We start from the raw sequence: 21,112 nt of genomic DNA on the forward strand, positions 1-21,112 counted from the left end.
AATGGACTGGATCACTTGATAATTTCCCTGGTCTGTTCATTCCCTTTGAAGCATCTGGCATTGGCCACAGATGGAAGAGATGGACCACTTGGCTGTTCTTATGTTCTAATGAGTTAGAAATGCTTTTGTTTAGTTTGTTGGAGAAATTACCAACTTACTTTCATATAAAACCTGGTAACTTTAGCTCTACAAGTAATTACTTTTGATCAGGAAAAAAGTTGTTCCATTTTTTCACTTGATTTTTTTTTAACCCCAATAATAACAAAATATACTCTGAAAATCAAGAGATCTAAAGCAATCATTATTGCATATGTATTATAAAGATATTTTATTTTTTTAAGGAGTACATGTCCATTTTTGTTGAGACCAAAGACTGTTTTTTCCTCTAGGATGTGCTGCTAACTAATCTTACTGTACCCAGCAAATTCATCTTAAAATGGAGATCTATTAATTGGAGACTTTTTTACTGTCTTACAGGGGATGGTTCTGGGGTTACGAGGAAACACGGGGCCTAAATGTCTCTTGTCTGTCTGTCCAAGGATCAGCCTCTATCATAGCTCCTGTTCTTTTGAAAAACACTTCAGCACGGTGAGTTGCCTCTATGTTGTTTTTGTGTGTGTTCGTAAACCTGTCTACACACTAGGAGAAAGGTGGCAACAGCTTCTGGCGTGTTACACTATGATGGGATCTCCTCACTGGAGAAGTATAGTTCATTAGAAGTGTTATAAAATGTCTGGCATCAGACAGGAGGATGAGGTAGAGGAGGCTTTCTTCGGACAACTAACAGAAGTTTCCACATCACAGGCCCTGGTTCTCATGGCGGACTTCAATCACCTGACATCTGCTGGGAGAGCAATACAGCAGTGCACAGGAAGTTTTTTGATAGTGTTGGGGACAACTTCCTGGTGCAAGTGCTGGAGGAACCAACTAGGAGCCATGCTCCTCTTGACCTGCTGCTCACAAACAGGGAAGAATTGGTAGGGGAAGTAGACGCTGGTGGCAACCTAGGCAGCAGTGACCATGAGATGGTCGAGTTCAGGATCCTGACAAAAGGAAGAAAATTGAGCAGCAGAATACAGACCCTGGACTTCAGAAAAGCAAAACTGATGGGCAGGATCCCCTAGGAGGCCAATATGAGGGGGAAAGAAGTGCAGGAGAGCTGGCTGTATTTTAAAGAAGTCTTATTGAGGGCTCAGGAACAAACCATCCCAATTTGCAGAAAGAATAGCAAATATGGCAGGCGACCAGCCTGGCTTAACAGAGAAATCTTCAGGAAGCGTAAACACAAAAAGGAAGCTTACAAGAAGTGGAAACTTGGACAGACAACTAGGGAGGAGTATAAAAATATTGCTTGAGCATGCCGGGGTGTAATCAGGAAGGCCAAAGCACAATTGGAGTTGCAGCTAGCAAGGGATGTGAAGGGTAACAAGAAGGGTTTCTACAGGTATGTTAGCAACAAGAAAAAGGTCAGGGAAAGTGTGGGCCCCTTACTGAATAGGGGAGGCAGCCTAATGAGAGATGATGTGGAAATAGCTGAAGTACTCAATGCTTTTTTAGGTCTCGGCCTTCACAGACAAGGTCAGCTCCCAGACTGCTGCACTGAGCAGTACAATATGGGGAGGAGGTGAGCAGCCCTCAGTGGTGAAAGAACAGGTTAACAACTATTTAGAAAATCTGGACATACACAAGTCCATGGGGCTGGATGCAATGCTTCCGAGGGTGCTGAAGGAGTTGGCTGATGTGATTGGCTGATTGGGAGTTGGCCAAATGGTGATTGGGGGAGGTCCCACATGATTGGAAAAAGGCAAATATAGTGCCCATCTTTAAAAAAGGAAAAAAAAAATCTGGGGAACTACAGACCTGTCAGCCTCATCTCAGTCCCTGGAAAAATCATGGAGCAGGTCCCCAAGGACTCCATCTTGAAGCACTTGGAGGAGAGGACGGTGATCAGGAACAGTCAACATGGATTCACCAAGGGCAAGTCATGCCTGACCAACCTGATTGCCTTCTATGATCAGATAACTGGCTCTGTGGATATGGGGAAAGCAGTGGATATGTTATTCCTTGACTTTAGCAGTTTATTTTAAATCACTTTTGGGCTGATACAAAACTTGGTCAATTTAAGCTAAAACAGAACCTTACCATAAGTTTATGAACACGTTAAAATATATATAATTGTGGCCCCGTGTGTTTCTGCAGTCATGGATTTTGTCACAGACACTACCAATTTGCCACAGAATTCTTCCCAGAATCTCAGCTTTTGTTTAAAAACTGAAATTAAATATCTGCCTCTTATGGTTCAGAAGACAACCTTTCAAACGTAAGCCAAGCAGAAATGATGCTGTGTTCTCTTCCTGAGTTTGTCGAAGGCCTAAAACAAAGACTGTCAGGGATGTGAACTGCTCAACTGGATTTTAACTTTGATACCTAATGACTCAAATTTAAAAGTTAAGATAAACTATTTACCTGCTTATCATTTTAGTAGAAAAATCCCACTCAGTGGAAAAACTTCTGTGGGAATTGGATCAGACTTAGTGTGCTCGTTCTACAAACCTAACCTACTTCCCATATATTTCTGGCTGCCCCAAACTCTAATCTTGATTTTAAAATGCTCAGCGATGGAAAATCCCCCACGCCCCTCAGTAAGTTGTTCCAGTGGTTAATTGTTCTTACTGTTAAATATTTATATCTTATTTACAGTTTGAATTTGTCCAGTTATTTAGTGGTAGTTTACTCAGTGTCCCTTTAAAATGTACACGGGTGGCCAGATCCTCTCTGCATTGGAGATGTTCTCTTGTTTGCTTCCAGAGGGCTGGTCCTGTCACACAAGGGGCTCACAAATGTTTTTAGAGTATAGACTGTACCTTAGAGAGATGTGTCGTGGCTCACTCCCTACCCTGTCCACAAATTTGGACGCCCTCCTGTCCTCCCACAGAGGCGCAGAATTCTGTCAGGAGTAGCGCTTATAGTAGCCACCATAGGGCTTTGAGGGGACCACACATGGTACTCCTGACAGAATTCTGGGCCCCTGTGAGGACGCAGAATTCACATGGCCTGCATATTTCTGTGCCCCCCTCACAGAAAAATACAAAAGAAATATGGGGGTGGGACACGCACCTCTTCCCCGGCAGCCCAGGCAGCGCGTCTGTTCCAGACACTGCCCTCTTGCTTTCTCCTGGGGCTTGCTGGGGGCGTAGGAGGGGTAGGTCTTTTTATTATCCAGGAGGAAGGCTCTGTCCCAGAGGCAGAAATGTAGCAGTCTGCCTGCTTAATAACATTGTTAATGTTCCTATTGTTAGATAACTGTTGCCATACTTAGTCAATTCCCCCAGGAACATAAAACCTGTAAAAGTTTTAAGGTCCCTACATTGCCAGAGTAAGGGAATCCGCTCAGAAGATCTATGTATTTTCTCACTTTTTTCCTGTGCCAAAGTGGCACAATAGGGTTAGTTTAAAGCTCAGGATTTATTTTATTTACCCATTTTAAAAAAAAAAGACTTTGAGGGCAAATAAAACATTTACCAAGCAGTCCATAAAATGTCGGGACTATCAGAAGCAACACTTCCCAAAGCCAGGTCCAGGACAATATGACTTTCATGTGTGAAAGTCTGAGCAATTTAAAATGAGATTCTACTTCCCCCCCGTTTGGTGTTCTGTAATATAATTTAAATGAAAATCCAGGATTATAACTAGAGTGCAGGGTATTAGCTACCAAGTATTTGTAACTTAACTTTCATGTATTTAATAAATGCTGAATAGTTATTGTGGCTTTTTTTCTGTATTGTAATTTAAATAAATTACCAAAACAATTGAAACTGGTGTGATTATGTTGCATTATTTTGACAAATAAAATATGCAAAATTTTAAATTTTTTTGGCAAAGAATCCCCCCAGGAGTAAAGTGCCTAGATGGGACGTAATATTAGGACAGTTTTTAATTTATATTTAATTACCTTAATTAATTTTAGCAGTCAATAATGAGGAGAGCCAGCACTGTGTGACAAGACAGCCCTTAGTGGTCCCTGGGCCACAATTTGGAAATGCCTTCCTTATACCAAATAGGCTTAGGGTCCTGTTGCTGCAAATATAACCTGCTGAGGAAAGTGTTTCACTCTCAATGTTTACTATGCACACAGAGGGCAGTCTTTCCTTCCCTCGCTACTGTATAAGGAAACATAGTAATGCAAGTTATATTTCTAAGGGAACTGTACTCAACTTGACGATTTTTAACAGGTCAGTGATGTTAGACAGAGCTGAAAACCTCCTTCATGACCACTACGGAGGGAGAGATTATTGGAATGTGAGTATTTTCTAATTAGCTTCTCCAGATTTTCTGTTTGATATTAATAAAAACCTAGTATTGACTGTGTTTGCTGCTAATGATTTTGCTGTGAAGCCCGACAAACAGCCAATCTCGTAGATGATCTGCACGTTGTGTATTGCCAGCTGATGGAGCAGGATGTGTAGCTGCTGTCTCAGACATAGAATGTTCACGTGCTCCTGCGAGTGGATTTCTGCTCCTGTTTGGAGCGCAGTTGAAGTCAGTAGGGTGCTGATCACAGAGCTCCTTACAGGTACAGGCCTGAGACTATAAACATTACAGGTGGGATTTTCCAAAATGCTTAACAATGGCCTAATTCCTGACTTCATCGGGAGTAGAGTTAGGTCAACCCCGAGTGTTTCAGAAATTCCAAACCATAGCCTTTTAATAGGAGGCATCAAGGTTGGAAGTTTAAGGTTTTCATCACTGAATCAGTGGTTTTGATGTGATGGACTGAATGTTCTCTATTTCCCTGTTTCTTGTGAAGCTGAACTAGATTTATGTACACAATTCAGAGAGTACAATTCAGCTGGTATGGGTGTAGGAATTTCTTAGATCTTGAAGATGAGTTAGAGTTCAAAAAATCTATCCAGGTGTGGTTTACAGATGATTACAGTTGCTTTCTAATTTTCAAGAGGAGGTGAGCTTGCTGGAGAGAGCAAACAGATTATGATCCTAGGCCTTGATCCTGCAAACACACAGGCGCTTGACTTAAACCTATGAGTAGTCCTATCCGCTCAGTTAACAAATTATTTTCTTGGGTAATTCAGAAAAAATAAACCATGAGTTACTTGTGAGGGAAAACTTCCCCCATAATAAAGAGATGTGGATGGATCATAATTTCTAAGACTGAATACTAATCTGTAAAAACAGGACATAAAACCCATTTGTGTCATAATGTATCTTCTCTGATACAGGCACTATAGACTTTTAAAGCCTAAATTTGCTTGATCAAAATTCATAATCTGCTGGAGAATGTTCTTATTTTAAACAGTTTTTTTAATAGCCATAATTTTAATTAGAGAGATGTTTACCATACGAATTCCCTTACTCTTCTGGCGTAGTGGTTCTAGCTGTATTAATTCCAGCTGATATCCTAGATATAGATGTCTATGGCAGGAGGGATAGCTCAGTGGTTTGAGCATTGGCCTGCTAAACCCGGGCTTGTGAGTTCAATCCTTGAGGAGCCCACTTAGGGATCTGGGGCAAAATTAGTAGTTGGTCCTGCTAGTGAAGGCAGGGGGCTGGACTCGATGACCTTTCAGGGTCCCTTCCAGCTCTGTGAGATAGGTAGATCTCCATATATATGTATAGACAAAGAATTTGTGAAGATTATCTTATGCAGCAAAATACTGTACAACAATATTTGCCATATATATAATACAATCAGTAACAAAGGATGTTTTCAGTCATCAAGAAATTTAGTATTAAAATGCAAATAATAAAAATATTAAATTTAAATGTTAAAAATTTTAAAATGCTTGTCCCATTATGGCTGGGCGGTTGTTTGAATAAATTGCTTTATAATTTTATAATTTTTTTATGACAGTATCTGTTCTTGTGAGCTAGACTCACTTGTGATAAAACATCTGACTTGAAGTTGTTTCTTCGTTTTATCACAGTAGAAAAATATAGAAGAGGTGTAAAATGATCCCAGTGCATGAGATTTGAACTTGTATGTGGGTTACAGCGCAGATATCCAGGCCCTGTAAATGGGACAACAGTCAAAGTATTAGCGCTCGTACCATTTCAATAGCTAAGAGCTTCATCCAAGGAGGTTTTTTTTTTTTTCACCAACAGAATCCAGCTGATGACTATGTTTGCAAGTTTTATGCAATGAACACAAAACTTGTATTATGTGATACCCATCATCAGCTGCTTTATTTCTCACACATAAAAAGTTGTACATGTTGGCCAAAGCAAAGAGCCTGCAATCTTACAAACAGAACAGGTTCTCGTATCTGCTAACTAATTAGACTTCTACCACCGTTTTGTGTATCATTTTTTTTTTTCTGCACCTACTATATTCTGTTACCAAGTGTTGATCTCGCGAAGTGCTAAAAACCTGCATGATAAATTGTGTGCTGGCTAGGCAGGCATGCAGGTCTTTTACGAGTTTTCTGTGATTTTACTCACACAGTTTCCACCATTTTGAAGCAACAAACTTGTGAGATACAAACATCTTAGCTAACGTAGTTTCTAGGTAGAAATCTGGATCTCCACTTTTAAATGATGGAAGAAAAGGAAACTAATGATTACATTCGATCAGCACTGTTCCACCATCCTCATCCTGTTTTGGGCTCCTCCTGTCACCTTTTTATTTGGGATCAGTTGCACCTGCTAAACAATGGAAAGGTTACATAGCGTCTTTGAAATGCCTTTTGATTTTATCCTTGTGTGATTCCAGTTAATTAGGTCAAGGCAGAATTGCATGGCAACTGTGACAGTAGTAACTTCTTTATTTGGGCATAAGCTTTCAGGGGCTAGAACCCACTAGTCTCTAAGGTGCCACAAGGATTCCTCGTTGTTTTTGCTGATACAGACTAACACGGCTTCCCCTCTGAAACCTGTGACAGTAGTGTCAGCAGCTTGTCCAAACCTCCTTCAGTTCCTTTTGTAAGTGTAGTGCTCTCTGTAGTTGTGTAAAATATGTGCTGTGTTTTGATGAAAGTCCTCCTTGTGCTAGTCTTATATTTCAACTTACTCTTTGAATGCAAATACAGACGCACAGTCTTCCTGAGAGTTCCCTGAGAACTGGGGCATCAATCCTTTTTTCAGTCATCCATCCCTGAGGCTGAAGGGTGGTTTCAGAAGAACATTGAAGAGCTGCTGGAATACCAGCATCAGGGATTAAATAATTGTGGCTACATTTTGATGATGATGGCAATATTGTAAATGTGTCACGTGCACAATCATCAGAATCATCAGTGTTGTGCTCTTCCACTTCAATAGCCAAGATTTTGTTAAGTGACACATCTGATCGTGAAGGAGCCAAAGAAATGAGTTTACTGCATTTTTCTTGCAGAGTGACGTGTCTTGACAATGTTTCCATTTAGAAGAATTACTTAGAAAATTGTCTATTTTCATTACTTCAGTCATCCAATCACTTCCTTCATCTATAGGCATGTTGAGTCAGATAAATTAATTAATTGATATGAAGGTCCCTAAACACTAATCACCCATTTGCAGTATTGATCAGCAGTTTTCACGTTTACTATAGTTGAAATGAGACACTACTATGAAATAAATTCAACTCCATGAAGACTGGAAAGTAAGATGACTCACCCACTTTGTATAGCAACCATGGTAACCCACCTTCTAGATGTTTCTAGATTGTAACAAATCAGCCCCCCATCCCCAACAATGCAACTCCACGCATTTCCCTCTTCAACATCCAATGACATTTGATTTTATCAATGAGTCACACTGCTGTCTCCAGTCACTCATCACTCCACCCATTCCTGTTTCCTTCTGGGCTTCTGGAAGGTACAGTTGCTTTATTATCAGGGGGTAGCCATGTTAGTTTGTATCCACAAAAACAACAAGGAGTCCGGTGGCACCTTAAAGAGTAACAGATTTATTTGGGCATAAGCTTTCGTGGGTAAAAAACCCGCTTAGTCAGATGCAACGAAGAAGTGGGTTTTTTACCCAAGAAAGCTTATACCCAAATAAATCTGTTAGTCTCTAAGGTGCCACTGGACTCCTAGTTGCTTTATTGTTTCCTAAGTGGCATGACTGAGAACTTTAGTATTCTCATCATGTCCTTTTTAACCTTTTAGAATAGCTTTCTTTTTCAAATTGAAATTGGAGTCTAATGTTTCTAGTCTCAAAATACTTTTATATATGTTATGTTCATGTAAATATTTCAGTGATGTTGTTCTAGGGGGGAGGGATAGCCCAGTGGTTTGAGCATTGGTCTGCTAAACCCAGGGTTATGAGTTCAATCCTTGAGGGGGCCACTTAGGGATCTGCAGCAAAATCAGTACTTGTTCCTGCTAGTGAAGGTAGGGGGCTGGACTCAATGACTTTTCAAGGTCCCTTCCAGTTCAAGGAGATAGGATATCTCCATTAATTTTCAAGAACAAGGGAGTCAGAGAAGAGACACTTGAATAATATGCACTTGTTTTTTTTTCACAACTCTGGATTTAGTTCCCATTAAAGTCAAGGGAAAGACGCTTGTTGACTTCAGTGGAAGTAGGTTTGAGTTTGCTGCCGGAAACTCTAGTTTGAAGGATCTTAGTGGTTGAAGGGTGGGTTATATGGTTCTGTACCAGGAAAGACGTCCCAAGGTGGGTTAGGAGTAACAGTGTTTAGCCTTGTAAAGGGAAGTGCTATCCCATGAAGGCAGTCTTGGGGCCGTAGATGTAATATGGAGGCAGGGAGTTCTCCTGAAGATGATTCTGGGGAACCCAACAATCTCCAGCTCTGGCCCTTTCGGTGGTCTCCTCTTTTGGAAGGTGTTGAAGTAGAACATTGGTGGGATTGAGTCCCTTCGCATATTCACTAATGGAGAGCAGCCCAACAAAAGGAATTCTTTTAAAGACCTTAGCAAACTAGAAGGAAAGAGAAAAGAAGCTAGGTTAGGTGTCAAAGATGACTGCACTGTTAACAATGTCCACAAGTCTGCAACGAATACTCCTGGTAAAGGAGGAATAACCAGTTATACAGAGGAGGTGAACTTCTGAAATTACTACAGCGAAGGTTCACACTTTTTCTTCTCTATTATGTATTTTGTAGCACTGAGAGCACACACATACCATGTGATCATTGATAAATTAATCTCCCAGTACATGAGTGCTGTATGTACAGAATTAAGCTGTCGCAATATAATATGCAGGTGCCAAAGATATAACCACACTGGCATCTTTAGTGGGAGTAGGGAGGCCACAGATTCTCTAATCAGTCTCTCTCACTGATGTATTGCACTGCCACAGCCAGTGGGGGGATGTTTACATTGACTTCTATGTATACGTCTTGCATGCCTCTTGGAGTAAAACACTCTGTTTCTGCTTTGAGCTGGCCTGTGTCTCAGCCTTGTGTTGTGCTTAATTATTTATTGCAATAACAGGTGGAGAAAAAACTGGCACTGGAGGCTGCTGCCCGGTGGTGGTGTTGTGAGAGGGGCACACACAGGAACAATCCCCCGGCAGTGCTGTTTCATCGTGCTCCATTAGAAGCACTAGCAGAGTGCTCACCTAGGGGCTACTCACCTGATTCTCCACGCTGCGAGCAGGGCGTATGGAGGGGAAGGAGCCCTGGCTCTGCTCTCTCTGTGTGCCCAGCCCACTGCTGTGGCTGGAGTTCAGGGCAGTCAGCTGTAACAGGAAAAGGGAGGCAGTACCAGCCCCCCTCACTGCTAGAGCAAGGGGAAAAGAGCCTGAGCGACTGTTCGTCAGAATACCAGGCCGTTCTCGCTCTGCTCCTGGAGTAGTGCAGCTATCCACGGGCAGCCTGCGGGGTTTGACTAGTCCTGTCTGAATCTCACCAATCTGGTGAGAGAAGAGAAGCTTTTATGCCAAGTGCCAATGGATTTTTGTCTTGAAAATAAATTCAAACATCCTCGGTGCATCTTCATGCAGTGTTCATTGCTCAATGGGGAAAAAATCATTTTGCTTGTAAATCAAGAATTTGATCAAACTTCAGATTATTGTGGTTAACTGAAGTCAGTAACAGAGAATTTCCTTAGTACTGTACGCTTGTACTAACAAGGATGCTTCCGCTTTGCCTCGATTCCAGATGGTAACTGTATCACAAAACACATTTGAAATTTATTAATACCCTCAGGTATGGAGAATCGCTTCATTTTTGCCAGTTTCCCTTTTAATGTTATTGGGGGCTTTGGGTGGCTAGAGGCATATTTCTTAGAGCCTGTTTAATTCCAGTAGTAATTTTGCAAGTTAACAAGTCTTTCCACATTTTTCTTTCCAAAAGATGAGCTGCACTACTTCTGTACTTGATCTGGTACAGAAATGCCTTCTTCACTTAACAGGGCAGCCATATGGTGGGGTGGCTAGAGTAAGGAAGGGAAAGCTATGTATGTTCTAATCCCATCTAAACCACTGACTGACTCACTGTGTGACCCTGGACAAATCACTTGTGACCTCAGAATACTTACTTAACCAGCTTTTCAACTGGATTTAATGAACAGGAACCTCACTGAAAACTATTTCTAAATTGAGCTTTCCTAGTTTAATGACCAGTGTGTTAACACTTAGATCTTTCTGCTACCATGGGGAATGGCTGACAGACCCTGTGCTGGCACAAGGAACATAAACATTGTGGACACTTGTGTAACAGATGCACTAGCCATTGGCTGGGTGCTGATAACACGTTTGTTAGTCAGATAAATACTATCCTTGATCTGTTTTGAAATGTGGTATACAAAAATTAAAAATTACTAAATTTAAACTACAGGGTAGATAAATTTCTACTCTTTCCCCAGTTTGTAGGTCTAGCTATTAAAAGGCACTTTTGAAACACTCCTGCAGTGACGAGTTGTGTATATGGGATGTAAGTGCAGTTACCCACAGGTTGGTAAAAAGTACCCTTAAATGCTGGAAATTGTTACCTTGCAGCATTGCTGGAATGTGTTAAAAGTAACCCCATTCCAGGAGCTCTAAATGGAAGCAGCTTCTCACATGCACGTGTTTATAGCTCTCTCCCTACTCCCAGACAGTCACTCAGTATCTCCTCTCATCCTGACAGACCCGTCGAAGTATGGTGTTTGCTAAGCACCTGCGTGTGGTGGGGGATGAGTTTAGGAGGAAATACCTTCACTCCAGTGATGAGGCAGACAGGACAGACTACAATGAGGACTGGACACAGATGAAGGTAAAGTAGTTTGTAGTTTGTTTTTCCTGTAACAGATGTATCCAATAGATTTGTTTAGTATTTTGTCTGCACTTTGAGAGGGATTGGGAAGTAACTATGAATGTGATGATTCTAGCACTCAGCACCTGTAGTCTCTCTGCCCTTCCAAGGTTTTCCCCGCTCTGGAATGAAGTTTGCCCAGTCAGTTCAGATCCTGTTGACTGAACTCTGTGTTAGAGAGCAGCACTGCAAGGTTTCATATGTTCCCACTGTGATGGGTTCTCTGGGTGCAACCTGGAACTGGCTTACCGCTGAGCCCTCTGGCTTACCAACCTGGGGTCCCTCTCACACTGTGATATTGTGACAAGCTGCAAACCTCTTCAGGTACTGCACTTACACAGACAACCACGGGCAGGGCCACACCCAGTTGAGTTACATGAATGCTTCTCCTAGCCACTCATGAACAAACAATAGAGAGGCTCCAGCCAGTTCCCCCAGCTCCCCAGCTGAGGACCCCAGGGCTATACCGACCTGCTCTGGTCAGAAGCCTGACCAGTATAGGGTTATAAACCAGTCCACCGCTCTTTCAATGTGGACAGGACATGCATCAGCTCTTGTTTCTAAGCAGATTTCCCAAGCACTTCAGCCAAAATGCTGAACATAAATGAGATTTATTAACTCCAGAAAGATAGATTTGAAGTGATTATAAGTAATAAGCGTACATCTCAAAGTTGGTTACCTAAGAAATAAAAGCAAAATCCCAATCTGTGTTCTATAAACTAGGCAGGATTTGAATCCGGCAGTCTCACCCTGATAGATCAGACAAGCAGGTTACAGATCTCCATACACAGGCTGGAACTCTCCTTTAGCCTGGGGCTGCCTCCCCAGTTCAGTCTTTCAGATGTTTCCACATGTTGAGTTGAGGGGGAGTGAGGCCAAGTGATGATGTCACTTCCCCTCTTTTATAGTTTCTTCCAGCTTGCTGGGAAGATCCTTTGCTATGAGGTGAGTGAAGCAGTCTCCATTGTCACTGTGCTATCTCTGAGAAGTCTCCATTGTATACGGTTCCTGCGATAGTCCTTGGAAGTGTGGAGTCCTTTAATGGGCTGGCAGCAGCATCTGGCTCCTCCATTGTTGCACCTGAAAGGCTGGTTGTGGGTGTTCCCAGCCTCACAACATATTTCAGTAACACACACATAGCAAAACTCCATAACTTCCCAGACATTGACAGCACACACAATCCACAGAATATTCATGGTCAACAGATCAAGCCTTTTAAAATGATACCTCGCAAGGCATACGCTGTACAGAACACATCATAGTTCTAGGACAGTGGTGAATATGGGGATCCCAGGGTGCCGCTTTGAGCACAGTTTGCCACACCCACTTCCATGACGGGCTGCTTGTTCCCTTTGGTCTATTCGGCCTATTATCTATTGTTGGATGGAGCAATGTTCTCTTCAGAACTGTCAGTCGTTGCTTTAGTCTAATGAGAACCCTCTTGGATGACAAATTTGAGATCTTTATAAACCGCTCTCTCCGTCTTGCCTGTTTTATTTATTCATTGCTGCCAGATATCAAAACACAGTAATCAGCTGTAAGTGCTACAAAATATTGTCAATGCACACCTTACAACACCTCGCTTTAGTTGGATTAACACAACGCTTTACGTACTGCAGCGCAAGTGTTCATGTACTCAAGACCCTTTTCATTCCGAGTTGATACCAGCATATTTTGATTACACCATGTGCTGATTGTTCTCTGACAGGTAAAGCTGGGCACTGCTGTAGGCGGGCCATACCTTGGGGTTCACCTCAGAAGAAAAGACTTCATCTGGGGTCACAGAGAAGATGTGCCAAGCCTTCATGGAGCAGTGAAGAAAATCCGCAGCCTCATGGAGCAGCATAAACTTAAGAGAGTTTTCATAGCTACTGATGCCATTGTGGAGGGTATGCAGCTTTCCAACCCTGTCTAATCCTTGGTCGTACTTCACAATAGAGATTGGTCATTGTGGCAACAGTTGTCACTTCATATTCATGGATTATTGAATATTGATAGCCTTCCTGGGAGACTGAACAGCTCAGGAAATTAAAAGGGAGGCTGGAGCCTTTCTTCTCCATGCTGACCGTTCAAATCCAGCCCAAATAGGTAGTGCCTAGAAAGTAGTCACTGGGTGTTTCACGCAGGCTGTTTGGCCATCTGCATGAAACAAGCGTGATGCTCTGGTCCAGTTCCCAGGAGCAGATGTCCACATAGCTATCATCATGACTAGCTTTAACCGGCAGCTTTGGGAGATCAGAGTATATGGGTGTGGAGATTGAACTCTCATCAGCCATAGTGTTGGCCTCTTATGGGTAGGGATGAGGCCCATTGGTAAAAGAGGGAGGTTCTGTCCATGCTGTACCTGTTCTGGGAAAGCATAAGACTCTTTTTCCAGACCAGTCAAAGTAGCACCTTTCATATGCATTAAATTCACAGGAAAACATCTCACATTGTTTTGAATAGTCTCTCCTGGTAAGGGGTGGCTATTTTTGTCTTTTCTTCCTCTTCTTTCCCATTTCCACTGCAACTTTTCTTTATATGATTCCACGGGTGACATTAAAAAAGCACTGAGAGGGGAGGCCATTGTGACATATAACCTAGATGTGCAATCATTCTCCGTCTGTTGCTTCTGTAGGGTTAGAAAGTGAGACTAGTGGTACCACCTGTTTCCCAGGCCCATCAATTCCAGGCCCCCTCACTCCATCAGCATTTGCTATCTCATCCATGCAATGTGTGTCTAACACGCCTTCATTGGCACCTGTCCCCAAAACCACCCAGTCATGTAGCAAGAAGTGTTTTACAGATCCTAGGTCCGTTTTGAGCTTCCTCTGCTTTGTAATCTTTCTGCCAGTTTTGTCCAGCTGTTCAGTGGAATGTAGGTATAGGACGAAGTTAGTCGTTTTCTCGAACGGTACTGTGCCGGGTGGCTTATGGTATTTTTTTTTCTCTCAGAGACTGAAGAGCTCAAGAAATTACTGCCTGAGATGGTGAGGTTTGAACCCACTTGGGAGGAGCTAGAACTCTACAAAGATGGAGGAATAGCAATTATTGACCAGTGGATCTGTGCACATGCTAGGTAGCTAGTTTGATTTTTGTCCGTGTCTGTTAGGCTTGTATGTGAAGTCAGAGTTTAAAATTATTGAATCTTGCAAACCTAAATAATGCGACTCAATGAGATGCAGTAATGTCTGTGTTTCTGATTACAGATAATTCATTATAAACAGAGTATACATTGATAAGGCCATTATTTTTATCTTAAAAACAAACCCTTCTCCAATAACCAGTTCTTTTTTCCTTCACAGGTATTTTACAGGCACCTCAGTTTCAACATTTTCCTTCCGGATTCATGAGGAAAGGGAGATCCTGGGATTTGACCCTAAGACCACTTACAACCGATTTTGTGGTGAGAAAGAAAGAAACTGTGAACAGCCAACCCACTGGAAAATTGTTTATTAATAAAACCACTCCAAAGGACTGCAGTAAGTGGCGAGCTCACCAAACCAAGAGAACACTCACAGGAAACATCTCTTTCTAGCCAAGCTACCACTTCCTCCTCTTCTTGGTGTTAGCTCTGAGTCTGGGTTTTAAGCACAACTGGGTAGCAATACTATAGTCATTCTCCTGACCAGGCACTGATATAACTGGTCAAAATGAAGTGAGGTAAGGATTCGGTTCTTGGTGTAGCTGGGATGCCAGGACAATATACTCACTCTCTAAATGTTTAATTTAGATTGAGGAGGCCAAGCATTGTTTTAGCAGGCAGCAAAAATGTTTTCCCTCAATGTTTGTTTTTTAAGTGCTGTATCTATAACAGCTATAGTCTGTACCGCATTCTTATGTTCAGGTGGTTATTTTCTTCTCACTGTAGTAGTATCTGTTTACAAGGAGGACATTTTGGTGTTGTAACCTGCACTTTGTGAGGGCTGCAGATTGTGCACAGAATGTGCAGTTCTGGAGGGAAAATCAAATAGTAATTTTTTAACATTTCAAACTGGTACAAAAATGCATTTCATATTCATAATAAAGGGTATTTTTACCAGAACACAGACCCGTGTCACAGCTAGCACCTTTAATAGCAATTCTTGGCAGAGAGGTCAGTGGCTAAAATATATAAAGACTGAACTACGTTGGCAAGCCCAAAGCTGGTTGGGTTCTGTTTAGTGGGGCTGCGAGGGAAAGCGTGCACTGCCTGTCATGTACATGTTCTCTCTAAACAGGACACTTCATCTTATAGAGCTGTCATTCGGCACCTTTCTCCCATGTTAAACTCACTCAAATCAAGGCAAATCTAAACAGTATTTGGGGAGTTTCCTGCTTTGCAAGAAGAACTTTTCAAAGCGTGGAGCTGCTTGTTTAGGCTTGAGGGTGTTTTGCAGCTGCATAGGGGAGCAGAATGGCATATTCTTTCTTTCCCCCTCCACTCCTGGCCTGGTGCACATTGGAACCGTTACAGGGCCTGACTTCATCCCTGGTTTCAGACATGCCAAAACTGACCAGCCATTATAAAGGTCATCGGACTCTTTGCTCTTCCCCTTAATTCTGCGTCACCATCAAATCTCCCAAGTGAACCTGTACAGCTGCATGCAGGTGACACTCTCCCTTGGGACTGAAATGTCACACTCGGCAAGGGCACATGGACGCAGAGTAGTGGGGTACCCCCTTCTGTCAGCCATTGTGGCATGGGGAGCTGTTACATTAACTGCAGTGTGGGCAGAAGAGAGTGCAATGGCCGTCTGAGAAAACACTTCACAAATATGAAGCCTTTGACATTCTCACTGTTCAGAGTTGGCTACATGCGATATTTTGTTCATGGTGTGCATCAGGTAGACTTCTGTCTTGCAGTTTTAATCTGGCTCATGGTTCTGCGAGGTCTCCGATAAGTCTGTTTAAGAAAAAGGGGGAGCTGTAACTGTCAGAGTTCAGCAGTATGTTTTTCCTCTAAATTTGAACAGAACACCCTGCAGTTAATGGGTTCTTCCTCATGTTGTCAAGTGTGCTGTTACTGTGCTCTTCGCCCGCCCCCCCCACCTCTTTCATGATTTCAGCAGCATTTTTCTCGGTTCCTTCCTGTGTCCCATTGGGCTTCTTCTCATGTCTAACGCCTGCCCGCGTGGGCTCAGTAATATCCCCCTCCTGTGCTCTCCCTGGGAATCTTACTGTATGCTCTCAGCCAGCCAGGCAGGCTTGTCCTCTGCTGTGTGCGGAAAAACTTGTACGGTCTCCTCATAAAGTGAGTAATTTCAGGCCTCCTGTGTTGTTACCAGCTATTTCTTTGTATCTCTGTACAGCAAGGGTTTCTTTCCAGTGACAAAATGAAGCTTGTGGGAGCCTTGTATTCTCCAAGCAGTGCCTTTTCCAGCTGTTGGACATTTTTGTCATGTAGCCTGCGTGCTGTGCAAAGCATACCTATAACTGTATACCTCAATTTCTTATCAAAAATAAAACACTTTGTAGTGTATTTTATGTGAATTTTCCATGTTTCTTACTGCTCTTGGTTCCCTCACATGACGTACCCAGCTCTGTCATGTCAGATCAATGGACTCTAATGGCAGAAAGGGTCATTATGATCTAGTCTGACCACCTAGTAGAAGGCTCTTCAACAGGAACGCCGCCAGCTTTTCTGCCACCTGAGGCGGCGGAAGGTCCCGCCCCGAAATGCCGCCTCCCACAGAGGCGGCGGAAGGTTCCACCGCCGAAATACCGCCGCGGTCGCCGCCCCCCAAATTGTAGCGCCCTAGGCAACCGCCTAGGTCACCTAATGGATTGCGCCGGCGCTGCTCTTCAACCTAGCAGACAAAGGCAGAGCAAGATCCAATGGATGGAAGCTGAAGCTAGACAGTTTAGACTGAACTAAGGTGCAAACTTTTGACAGGGGAATTAATCATTGGAACAACTTACTTAGAGAGGTGGTAGATTTTCTGTCACTTGCAGTCTGTAAATTGAGATCAGATGTGTCTTTTTAAAAATATGCTCTACCTCAACTTATTAGACTCACTGGGTGAAATTCTCTGCCCTGGATTAATGGAGATATCCTATCTACTAGAAGTGGAAGGGACCTTGAAAGGTCATTGAGTCCAGCCTCCTGCCTTCACTAGCAGGACCAAGTACTGATTTTCCCCAGATCCCTAAATGGCCCCCTCAAGGATTGAACTCACAACCCTGGGTTTAGCAGGCCAATGCTCAAACCACTGAGCTATCCCTCCCGTCAAAATGTTGGTTATAAGAGGTTTTAAGGCCAGGAAGGGACTGTAAGTCATATGCTCTCATGCAGAGCCAATCCACTTAGAAGAGCTAAGAAGCTGTTGCACCATCCAAGGGTGGCAGAGTTGTGATTGCTTGGTGCCTTGTGCTGCCATTTCCCCCTTCTGACTTGGTGCCATTTATGGTCCCTTTGCATGCTGCACAGGTGTGAATGGCTATCCAAGGTGCTGGGCAGTGAGGAAGGAGCCCTCTGCAAATGCGGAGTGTAGATGATGATAATCTGGCAGTGTTCTATGAACTAACCTATTAGAGCAGGTGTCTTCACTCCCTGCCCCTCCAACGGCACATGCAGGTGGAACGCACTTAGCCAGTGTTCTTGATGGAGCGCGTCGTTGCACAGTTGTCATGGGAAGCATTCAACTCAAAATGAGAGCTGCGTGCAGGGCTAAAGCAGTCCATGTGGTCCCAGAGCCACAGGCTGTGCGTTGCTGCTATAATGGATATGTTCTGCCTCAGTAGCTAATTTCAGTACACAAACAGGGTGGTTTTCAGCCGTGAACCAAATACGTTTACACCGATGTGTCCATGTAGCAGGCTGCACCGTGTTTCCACCTCGGAGGTGCTTTGCCTCTCTGCTCTCTGGCTGCTCAGTTGGCTTCAAAACAAGAAAACTTAGTCCCAAAACTCAGCTGTGCTTCTTGCAGTCCATACCGTCTCCTCCTCTGTGATGGGTAGGAAAATGTCAGCTCAAGGGTTAATTAATTCTCTGCATTTCACTCAGGGAAAAATGGAAGTAGGAATTTCCATTGCTGAAAATATAAAAGGGAAGGGGAAAGTGCACAAAAATATCCACCACCAAGTTTAAAATAATGAAAATGCCACTATTGAGAAGACTGTGGACTCAGTCTTTATGCCTGTTCTTGTTTAATGTTTAAAAATAGTAAACGCTTAAACTAGTAAAATTTTACTACTTAGAAGTTTAACCGCTAGGCTCCACTGCCTCCCCACACGCCCGGGATCCTGGCTGCCGCCCCCATGCCCCGAAACTCCGCTCGCTGCTGGCCCCGCACCATGGGTCCCAGCTGCCGCTCTGTGCACCTGGGGCTCTCCTGCTGCCACGGGTCAAGGAATCCTAGAAGATCCTGGAATCCTGGAAGAGACCTCAGGAGGTATCTAGTCTCAACCCCCTGCTCAAATCAGGCCCAGTCCCCAACTAAATCATCCCAGCCAGGGCTTTGTCAAGCCGGGCCTTAAAAACCTCTAAGGATGGAGATTCCACCACCTCCCTAGGTAACACATTCCAGTGCTTCACAACCCTCCTAGTGAAATAGTGTTTCCTAATATCCAACCTAGACCTCCCCCACTGCAACTTGAGACCATTGCTCCTTGTTCTGTCTTCTGCCACCACTGAGAACAGTCTACATCCATCCTCTTTGGACCCCCCCCCCCGCACTCCCAGGACTCAGCTGGCCCCCCAAGCGCAGGGCTGGCAGCTGGGACCCCAGGGGTGGGGCCGCAGCGGAGTCCCACAGCTGGAGCTTAAATGTTAACTGGAATACTTTACCAATACTGATGCTTATCGGTTAACGGGTTAACATTTTGCATCCTTATTCCAAGGGAGTTACTCCAGAAGAAGATACAAAAATGGAAAGGAACCCTAATCTAATCTGTGATCTTTTACTCACCACCACCATAAAAGGAATAGTAATCCCATAAAAGCCTTGAGGAAAACGTACCAGACGGGCCAGTGGAATATCGCTCCCCTAAAAATGATTTGATGTGCAATGGGTTGGTTGAGTGGTTGCTTTAGACCAGTGAATGGCCATACAGCCTTTTTGCCACAAGGTGGTGACAGCAGACAGTCTGAGATCTGCCTTTGAGCTGTGTCTGTACACAGAGCAGTAACAACTGCTTGCATTTCAACCAGCACCTCAGATACGGATGATGGCTCAGCGTAAAAACCTTAAGGGTGGTGTTTTAATGATGCTGGTGTAATTAGTACATGCCAGTGACTTTAATCAGACTTAAATCTCGTATCCTGCTCAGTTTATTTAGACATAGGAAGCAGAACGTGATTTTGAGGTCCCATCTGTACTAGAGCATAATAAACCTTCATTGTTACAGCAAATGTGTGTGTGATGCTGTTAGTACAACATCCTGTGAAGAAAGCACATACCATGTTCACACCTGCATGAATGTCCTTGGGTGGACTTTACCCCACCTCATGGGCATTGACTTAATTGTTCTTTGCCAGGGCATATACCCTTCTGTATTGCAGTTTGTTTTTTTTGTTTTTTTGATGGTTGTGGAATAGAATCATCTTCAGTGTTTAAGGGTAAGTGGATGGATTTGTTACAACATTGTTATTTATAAATGGGCTTCATTCTCGTCAGTTGGAGGGTTTAACAACACTCGATGCAGCTAATTGGCAGAGCTGGAACTCACCTGCTGTAATCTTCTACAGCATGACCCCATGTTGCAGATGACCCTCTCCTGAGCAAGGAGTGCCAGTCATGCTGAACAGTAAGGTGATGCTGTGGTATGGAAAGCAGGGACTGGGGTGGGACCATTAGATTCCTTCTCGCTCACAAACCATTTGCACAGTTGAACACAGACCTCCGGGATGTTGCAGGATTATACCCACGCCAATGCAACCCATCTCAACACACACTTTGCACTTGTGAGTCGTCCGTTACAATGTCCTGTGCAGGTCTGGGGGCAGCTTGAAGACAGCCTGGGTGCTTTGCCTCTTCTGCATAAAATCCTGTTCAGCTGCTCTGGTCTACAGTGTAAACCTGACACCTCAAAGCTGCTGGGACTGGAACATCTCTTCATGCATTTGGTCAAATTTATCTAGAGACTGTACAGGGACTAGTACAGACTCTGCTGATCATAAGAACTGAACATATAATACTCCACACTCCCATCTGAGATGTTCTACCGCAGTGCCAGGAGCTCCACATCCAGCGATCAAGGGATAATGAAGTGGCATTGTTGAGAACGATCCTAGTTCCTAGTGGCGTTGCCATGGAGTTTCCAATCTATGTGCTAACTCGTGCTTCTGAGTATACAGTCCTGGGATACAAATGGACCTGGCCTGTGTGCATTTGTAGCAGCTGCTGTAGAGCTTTCATGTGAACTCTCCGGGTGTATCATTTGGCTGATGGAGAGGGGGTTGGATCTGAAGACCTCAGCTGTTACCAGGAGCCAAGATTTTCAGAAATGTTAGTGATTTGGGGTGTCTTCATTTTTGGTGCCCACCTGGAGAGAGACTTTTAGAGGGGCCTGATTTTCAGAGGGATGAGACAGCTGAAAATACTGGCGAGGGTGTTTGGACTCACTGGAGTGCACTGATGATCAAAAGAGAGACAGTCACTCTATGGTTACATCACCACAGGAATAGCACTGGAGCTGGCAGACATGGAAGCAGGATGCCAAAGGCATGACGAGACTGATGTCCTTCAATTACAATACTTCACAAATTGTTGGACCAAGCCATGGACTGGCTGAAACCCCTGCGTGAGGGTGGCCATTTCCATGGTGTGCTGTTGGAGAATCTGCGGACACACGTGGCCAACACACAGAGCTATCTATAGATGGGTGGGGAGGGTGCTTGTGGCTATCTTGCTCCAGCTGTTCAGAGTCTCAGAGGAGTTGTGCCCCAGTACAGACAAAAGAGAATATGCAGAGAGCTGGGACATTGGAAACGGGCTGAAAAGAAAAGTTAGATTCAGCGGGG

At 43.6% G+C, this 21,112-nt stretch overlaps 1 protein-coding gene across 1 annotated transcript in view; it reads left to right on the forward strand.

The window, feature by feature from the left end:
- Window positions 1-16,630, forward strand: part of POFUT2 (protein O-fucosyltransferase 2) — a 30,251-nt gene extending 13,621 nt beyond the window's left edge. Inside the window, exons 4-9 of the mRNA XM_054043526.1 lie at window positions 478-588; window positions 4,233-4,299; window positions 11,026-11,151; window positions 12,899-13,079; window positions 14,125-14,248; window positions 14,475-16,630. Of these exons, the coding sequence (XP_053899501.1) occupies window positions 478-588; window positions 4,233-4,299; window positions 11,026-11,151; window positions 12,899-13,079; window positions 14,125-14,248; window positions 14,475-14,628 (763 nt within the window). The 3' untranslated portion in view covers window positions 14,629-16,630. The remainder of the gene's footprint in view (window positions 1-477; window positions 589-4,232; window positions 4,300-11,025; window positions 11,152-12,898; window positions 13,080-14,124; window positions 14,249-14,474) is intronic.
- The last annotated feature ends 4,482 nt before the right edge of the window (window positions 16,631-21,112 follow it).

This window comes from Malaclemys terrapin, chromosome 11 (genome assembly GCF_027887155.1).
Source record: "Malaclemys terrapin pileata isolate rMalTer1 chromosome 11, rMalTer1.hap1, whole genome shotgun sequence".
Lineage (NCBI taxonomy): Eukaryota > Metazoa > Chordata > Testudines > Emydidae > Malaclemys > Malaclemys terrapin.